Here is an 8,627-nt window from a genome sequence, read left to right as displayed (position 1 = left end):
CACGTTGACAAAAAGAATATTCTTAGATGGGCCTTCTTTTCTACACAATATTAATGATGATCAAACTCAGAGAGTTTTTATGATTGATAGTTTAGTTTAGAATTGAATCATAATAGACTAATAAGATTTTATTTGACATAATTTTTTTTACTGTTTTGATTTTTAAATAATAATTATAACTTTATTTAATTAATTTTTACTGCTTTTAAAAAATTTATGTGCTAACTGCTAACACTAAAAAAAAAATATAAGATTTTTGTAGCAATTATTAGTGTGAGTTTTTAAACCGTTGCTATAGATTGATATAGGCAGCGGTTTTAATAAAAAAATTATGAGAAACTTTAGATTTTTTACAGTGATTTATAGAAACGGTTTGCAAACAACTGCCATCGTGTCCTAGCTCCCGCTCGACTTGATCCCGAGTCCGTCTCCCAGGCCCACAAAAGCAACATGTAGTCTTCCATTCGTTTCGCTATGAGTAGGGGGAAAGGCGTCATCCTCGGCATCAAGGACCAAGGCAGCTCTGATTAGAATGTGGACCATGAAGCTTCACCTCGAATGTGATTACGCTATGTGTGAAACAGCGGATGTGTAGCGGTTCATAAACCACTGCAAAAATAAATTATATGTTTAAACTACATCAGTAGGTCATAAAAAGTAACGCGAAAGCTTGAAACATAAAGAAAAACTTTGAAATATTAACCGGAACCAAATGATCTCTAAAATTTGACATGCTTATAATCAAATCAAGCATCTAGATGAGACGAATTCAACGAGTTCAATATCATTTAATTCCTATAACATTAAGACACTTAAATACTTAACGACTCACTGCAATCAAACCCAAATAATAATAATCGCATTCATCAAAATTTATTTCGACAAAGCTTGTTTTTATAATTGAAGTTCAATAATGTCAAAACCAATGGGTCATTACTGCCTAATGACGCCTATAATGACTGACCCCTCCCTTAATTTAATAATTAATCACATAATCTTTATGGTCTGTCCCCATCTTCTATCTCTGTGCGATTAAACTAATTAACAAACTAATTACGTTTTCAAAGAAGTGGGAAGCACGCTGATGAATTAATTAATTACTTTATGAGAATGCTCCCTACCTTCTACAGCCTTTGAGATCATGCATGTGAAACAACGTGCATCCCTCTTTGAATGTGCATCCCATTATCCATATTTTAATCATTCAGTCGTATTCAATTAGTCAATCACATTATGCTCATAATCATAGTTGTTAACTTAATTAATAAGTTTAAGATTTGTTTTAGGAAAAAAATTATTATAAATTAGTAGGAGAATATTAGAGTTTTTGAAATTTATTGGGATATTATAGATTTTTCTTTAAATAGATAATATTTTTTATTAATATCAAAATTTATCATATTTCATTATGAAAAGCACAATTTATTGCATATATAAAAAAAGTAAAAAAAATTATAGTCAAATAGTTTATATAAATTTAAATTTATGTTGTATTTTGTGTAGGGGTGTAAGTCAAGCAGGCTTAGGAGCCGGCTCGAGCTGAGCTTGATAAATAGCTCGTGAGCTGAGCACAAGAGCTAATGACCTAGGCTTAAACTATCCTCGAATTGACTCCTTTGCTCACTAGCCATAAAATACACTTAAAATATATTAAAATTTAGATTTCAAGTATAATGCTACAAATTTGTTAAAAAGTATGTCTCATTTTCTTATATCAAATATTTTTTTTAATATTTATCTTTTAATTTCTCCTTCTTATAATTTTATTATAATAATTGTTTAAACCATAATAATTTTCCTTTTTTCATTATTAATCAGCTCGCTCGAACTTGTAGAATTAAGCTCCACCTCGAACTCGATTAATTAATCAAGTTTAAGCTCAAGCGAGGACCGACTCGAGCTCAACATGACACATTTAAACCTTTTATTTAATCCAATTTTCTATTAATACTTGATAGAGTAAAAAAATGGATATTATTAATTCAATGATGTAGATGAGTGAATTATAATTTAAATAAATTATAGTCAAAATATTGACCTTATCTTGACAATTCAAATCATAATAACAACAATCAAATGATTTTGTGAATAATTAAACCTTAAATCTATCAAACTGGCTAGATTGATTTGACCCCTAGGGGACCAATTGCCCACTCTAAATTTTTTTTTTTCAACTAAATCCTCCTCATAGAAATAGCTCTCATATATGATAAATTCAAGCTTCTCTCTCTCCTCACAGCTTAAAGGAGGGGAAATGAGCATGTTGATGATTATGAAAAGTGACATATTTATGTATTAAAAATTATGATAGTGGAGAGAGTGTTTAATATCTTGATTTTGTACAAATATCTTGTATATACATAGATAGAAGTTATAACAGACATAAAAATTTTATACGTGGAAAATCACAAAAGAGAAAAAAAACTGGAGGCTTAACTCGATTAAAATAGTACAATGTATAATTAAAATTGCAAATGTTTGTTCATGTTGCATCTTGGAATATTCGCGGCGGTAGAGAAATATGACATTTAACGCCTTAGTATTGTACGAAGATACAACACATAAGTAGATAAAAGAGAGGGTGTGACATTCATAAGAGACACCATAGATTTTATGTGGAAACCCCTGAAAAGAGGGAAAAACCACGGGCTCTGGCCCAATTTGAATGAATCCACTATTATTTGCAGTCGATTACAAATGAGGCCCTTCATCAGAGGGAAGGTCTTGGCTTGATATAACATATATACATTACATAGAATACATTATATGGTAGAAATTGGAAGAATCAGTATTGATATGTTCGTTTAGTCGGCAGTACCATAATCGGCAGGCGACGAAGGTTGGAAGGACCGCAGTCACCAAGAGACAGAGGTTAGAAAGACCGTTGTCTAGCAGTGGAGGCCGGAAGGACCGCAGTAAATGACGGGGTCGGAAGGTCCGTTGTCAATAGGAGACAAGAGTCAAAAAGACTGTGGTCTAACAGTGGAGGTCGGAAGGACCGTAGTTGGCGACAGATGTCGGAAGGTCCATAGTCGGCAGGAGACAAGGGTCAGAAAGACCGTTGTTTAGCGGCGAAACTCCATAAGTCAGGTGGTGCTCCGGGGGAACTCCGGCGTCAGGTGGTGTTCTAGCGAAACTTCGACGTCTGGTGGTGGTATGGCGGAATTCCAGGCATCAGGTGGTGGTCCGATGGAACATCGGCGTCACGTGATGGTCCGACGAAACACCGGTGTTAGGTGGTGGTTCGGTTGAACTCTGGCCATCAGGTGGTGGTCTGGCAGAACTCAGGCGTCAGGTGGTGGTCCGGCGGAACTCCGGGTTTTAGGTGGTGGTCCGATGGAACTCCGTGCGTCAGGTGGTGGTCCGGCGGAACTCTGGCGTCACTTGGTCGAGGAGGAGCCAAGGGGATAGAGCGATCTTTGATCTCACTCTTCCTCTCTTTCTTCTGGCCCAGTTTTAAATAGACCCCACTGTTTATATATTTCCTAGAGTGGTATGACCTATAAATTTGAAGAAGATTAAGGATAAATGGGGAGTGGATTGGATGGACAGTCGATTTTGAATCCCTTGATTGTGGACCGTTTGCTGGGGATGTGAAAGTCTTAGTGATATCATAATTCAATGATATTGGGCTCGTTGGATTCATCTCACCGAGCCGCTCGATTCGACTATAAGCATGCCATGCTTGGAAACAGTTTGGTAAACAAAATTGTTGTTTGAACCTTCCAACAGTGCTTCAGATCTTTGATTTGGACCCATTTAGGCTCGAATTGAGTCGAATTTGGTGTCGTTGGGTTCGTATTCTTGAGATGTTCAATTTGACTATAAGTTTGCTGAAATCGAAGTTCATATGATCCCAAATTTGAAAGTTTCCGAATTGATTTTTCCTCGAGATTCGTGCCCGATCAAGATAATTTTTTGAGGATGTATCAATTCTTTCTCTCAATTGAAGAAAATGAGGGTACAAAGTAAGAATATTTGTGAGATTTATGTTGTATAGATTATAAAAATAATAATATAGGGTGAAGTCAATTATACAACTTTAATCTGTGACAATATAGTAGAGTTTGGGTGTCTATAGTTTGATGTCAAGGATCCCTCTTTAGAGTCAGCAGGCAGGTCATGACAAAAGAACTCAAATGGAACTCACCCTTCTAGGAGCTCGCCCTACACAGGGCAAATCGAGGACCCCTCCTAGAGTCAGCAGCTTGGCACTTGTCATATGCTTGAACCACATCCCAGTAACTTGGTCTGTCTTAGGGTGATCATTCTCACCAAGCTCAGCTATATGAAAAGTGCTTACTCACAGGACTCTCAACTCAACTTATTGTGATGATCCGAGCAAGAGCTCTCCTTTCCCACGATAGCATCTCACTCGTCTTTCTCTTCTTAGGCGATCTCAGAGCTTTAATATCAGTTGTCGGCCACATCAAGCAACTTGCCAACCACGGGCACCCCCTCATATTAGTGCTCGCTTACAGATTCACCCTTGCCCACTGGACAATACTGAACTTGCCAAGAAGCAACTCGTTGAAGCCTTCCAACCTCACCCTCCTTCGACCAATTAGTATATGATACATGTTTAAGATAGTGTTTAGCATTGTAGGTTATTATATGTAGCATTGTATTTTTTACTTTTTTTATCGTGTAACATTTTATGTAACCCTCAGAACTTTATAAATAAAGAGTGATGAAAAATAGTTTGGAAACTTTTTAGATTGATCATATAGTGGATACTCTACAGTTTTGAGATTCATATTTGTTTGGAAACTTTTTAGATTGATCATATAGTGGATACTCTACAGTTTTGAGATTCATATTTTATTGAGTATTATACATATTTTCCTCTCTACTCTCTCCCTATTTTCTCTCTTTCTTTATTCCCTCACAGTTTTCATGTCACTCGCCCACTCTCCGTTTTGACCTACTAGCAAGGCCTGGGTGTTTTTCATGAATAAATTTGAATCCAACAAACACCATTATATGAACAACATGAAATCATTCATCCAACCATCCGAAATGAGTTAAATATTTTTTAAGCAACAAAAAAATTTAAGCATTTAATCAATTTCATTCTAGTAAGACCTTCTGAAATTTTCAATGTGTGGTTATTACCTCGAGAGAAGAACGAAGGAATTCCAAAGTAGATCAATTTCAGCTCAATCACCAATAATCCTTGCAAGAACACACTCCATCTTTGAAGTGGTGAAATCTATTCCTATCCCTCACAATAATCTCTCTTCCAAACACTTTCGATATAAACTTGGTCCAATCATGGCAATCCCAACAGACCCTAAGGTTTTTCACGATCCTAACGGTAACCCCTTCCTTGAGGGCAATAAGCCCATAAGCAATTGCCAGTTTCTCACTATGCCAAATAAGAGCATTCTCTTTCTCCTCTTCCTCAATATCAAATAGCACTTCATTAGTCTTAGCTGCATATCCAGCAAGTTTCAGCTTCCAATTAATCTCTCCCAGCATGACCTCAATTTCCTGATACATTGGATGAGATTTATCCCCAACAAAGAACTCATGAACTAAGCCAGAAACCTCAATCACACTGCAACCAGGTTCTTTCCTCACTCCCTTAGCCTTCATCAACTCCCTCACGCTGCAGACTCCCTTCCAATTCCCGAAGTCGGCATATATGTTCGATAAAAGTACATAAGCTCCATCATTCATTGTTTCAATCTCCAAGATTTTGCTCAGTGCAAGTTCTCCCAACTCAATGTTTCTATAGATTTTGCATGCATTAAGCAGTGCTCCCCAAGCTCCAGAATGAGGTTTAGAAGGCATGGATTTAATGAACTGCAGAGCCTCTTCCAGTCTCCCAGCTCTGCCATACAAGTCCACCATGCAGCCATAATGCTCAGGCCAAGGCTCAATTCCATATTTACTCTTCATCAAATCAAAATACTCAAGCCCTCTATCAACCAAACCCACAATGCTGCACCCACGGAGAACTGAAACAAATGTGATTTCATTGGGCTCTAACTCTTCTTTCTCCATGAGCTCAAAAACCTCAATGCACTGCTTGCCTGCTCCATTCATGGCAAGACCACTCATTGCGCTACTCCAAGTGTACACATTCTTCTCTGGCATCGCCTTAAACACTTCCATAGCTCTATCCACACTGCCGCATTTGGAATACATATCTATAAGCGAAGTTCCAAGTGTTACAGTCAATTGAATCCTCTTCTTCTGAATGTAAGCATGCGCCCATCTCCCCTGATCCAACGCTCCCAGCTGGGCACAAGCAGTGAGGACTGAAACCATGGTGGCCTCACTCACACTCACACTCTCTCCCTGCATTGCCGAAAACAACTCCAACGCCTCTCTACAACGACCTACATGTGAGTACCCTGCGATCATTGCATTCCAGGCGATAGCATCTCTGTGAGGCATTTCGCCGAACACTTTACGAGCAACATCAATGTCGCCAGAGGCCGCATAGGCACCGATCATAGCAGTTTGCATGACAACATCAGGGTCCTGGATTCCTTCAAATAGGCGGTGACATGCAGTACTGGAACGGAAGCTGGAGTACATGTGGATGAGGCTACTCTGAACGTGGGGGTCGTCAGCGTGGCCGCGCTTGAGCGCAGCAGCATGCGATGCTGCGCCAATGGCGGCAGAGGTGAGATGGGCGGAGGCGCGGACTAAAAATGTGAAGGTGAAGTTGTCGGGAGAGAGGGAAGGGGAGTGAAGGATTTGGCTGTAAAAGTTGAAGGCTTGGAGAGGGTTGAAGGGGGGTTTGGAGTGGGCACGGATTAAGTTATTGAGGGCAAAGGTGGTGGGTGAAGAAGGAGAGTGGTTGAGGATTTTGCGGGAATATGGGAGATGGTGAGGAGTGTTCTGAGAGAGGGCGAGCAGAGAGACGAATTTCGCGAGGAGACGAGGGTGGCGGAGGTGGCCGCTGACAATAAGCTGAGCATGTATTTGGTGCAGTTCTTTGAGGGTAGAGGTTGATTCCAGGAGAGTGAGAGGGTTAGATGCAGTGGTCCGGAGCGAGTTAATCATCTATTTCAGGAACGGAGAGGGAAGAGGTGGGCTTTACCTTTTCTTTGTGGGTTTGGAGTGGGAGAGAAAGGGAGATTTAAATTTTGAAGTAACGGCTTAAAAATGACAACTTTAAATACTACAGATTCTTAAATATCGTTATTACCCGTTTTACCTTAAATTCCAGATGTATCCCGCGAACTCCTCCTTTTCTGCATACGCCACCGGCACCATCAATGCTTCTCCGGCGAGCTACTTCGCGAGTTCCCCGCTTCAGGAGTGTTTTTTTTAAGAAAGAGCCTAAGGGAAGCGGAAATTATGAGAATAAGCTAGTTTGTGAGATCATTTAGAATGGAGCAAATTTGTCAAATTATTTGATGTAGGTTATATTTATGAAAAAAAACTTCAACGTTTTGACATTTTTAGTAGAAATTAAAATTTACGCTAAATATTTTAGCTTATTCTGTCCGGGAGAGATAGGAGAGAGAGAGAAATAGAGAAAAAGGGGGGCAAATTATTATGTGCAAGTGCCGAACGCCGTCCAAAGATCAATCATTAAGGCAAATTCACACACACAACGCATACACATGGACTCGAACCTTGGACCTCTTAGTTGAAAGCCTAAGCTCTCAACCAATAGGCCAAGGGGAGTTGTGTGATGTAGGCTATATTTATGAAGAAAACTTCAACGTTTTGACATTTTTAGTAGAAATTAAAATTTTTCGCTAAATAGTTTAGCTTATTCTGTCCGGGAGAGATAGGAGAGAGAGAGAAAGAGAGAAAAAGGGGGGCAAATTATTCTGTGCATATGTCGAACGTCGTCCAGAGACCAATCAAAATGTGTCATGTCACCCTGCTCATTACCGTCGCTCGGTACCGTGCCCGTAACTTCTGACGTGACGCATTCTGATTGGTCTCCGGATAGTAAACTGCATTCGGCATCAGTACAAAAATACTAAATAATAATGAATTAATATTTTAATTTATTATACTATAAATTTAATTTGCCTCATTATTAATTTATAAACTCCTGAATATTGCTTTTCTTTTTACACAATATTTTTTTTCCTCTCATATTTCTTTTTCAGCAAATCAAATAACTTTTAATGTGTAATATTTAAAAATTAGGTGTTAAATATGTAATATGAAACAAATAAAGTGGTATGCATGTAAAAATCCCTTAAAATAATTTATATAGCTTTATCAAAATGAATGCTAACTCAACCAATGAAAAAACGTGACGATTTTTTTTTTTTAAATAAAAGACAATGAATTTTCTTTTGAAATAAGGAGAAGCCCTTTTCATAAAATTTTCTTATTATTTTTGTCAATTTCATTTGAGACAGAAATTATCAATTGATATATCTCAAAAAAATTTATTTGATTTTCACAAATATTGATGTATTATTTTATATTAAAAACTTCTTGAACTAATAATCATAGAAACATCCTAACTTTGATTTAAATAAATGTATAGTCAAACTAATTGCATTGGCAAAACTAATCCAATGACATTAAAGTGGTCATATATGAGTCCAAATGAAATTGAATCATATTTAAGAACTTCAAAATTGTAATTAAAGAACCAATTACTTCTGAAATTTTGCAAGCTTATAGTCAATTTGAGT

General features: G+C 37.8%; 1 protein-coding gene and 1 long non-coding RNA gene across 2 annotated transcripts; both read right to left on the bottom strand.

Moving 5' to 3' along the window:
• Positions 1-236: 236 nt before the first annotated feature.
• On the bottom strand, positions 237-7,339 carry LOC114578347. Its single transcript, XR_003700115.1, has 2 exons — positions 7,175-7,339; positions 237-569 (listed from the first exon to the last, which is right to left on the bottom strand). It is a non-coding gene; the product is annotated as an uncharacterized LOC114578347 (long non-coding RNA).
• On the bottom strand, positions 5,134-7,177 carry LOC110097554 (putative pentatricopeptide repeat-containing protein At5g40405). The gene has a single exon (XM_028693131.1). The coding sequence runs from the start codon at positions 7,018-7,020 to the stop codon at positions 5,164-5,166; it is 1,857 nt and encodes a 618-aa protein (XP_028548964.1). The 5' UTR covers positions 7,021-7,177; the 3' UTR covers positions 5,134-5,163.
• Positions 7,340-8,627: the final 1,288 nt, after the last annotated feature.

This window comes from Dendrobium catenatum, unplaced genomic scaffold (assembly GCF_001605985.2).
Source record: "Dendrobium catenatum unplaced genomic scaffold, ASM160598v2 fragScaff_scaffold_231, whole genome shotgun sequence".
Taxonomy (NCBI): domain Eukaryota; kingdom Viridiplantae; phylum Streptophyta; class Magnoliopsida; order Asparagales; family Orchidaceae; genus Dendrobium; species Dendrobium catenatum.
This window is presented reverse-complemented; position numbering and strand designations above follow the sequence as displayed.

What these genes read in the sequence shown, in the direction of transcription:
- LOC110097554 (XM_028693131.1), bottom strand. Translation starts at nt 7,020, where the DNA reads ATGATTAACTCGCTCCGGACCACTGCATCTAACCCTCTCACTCTCCTG.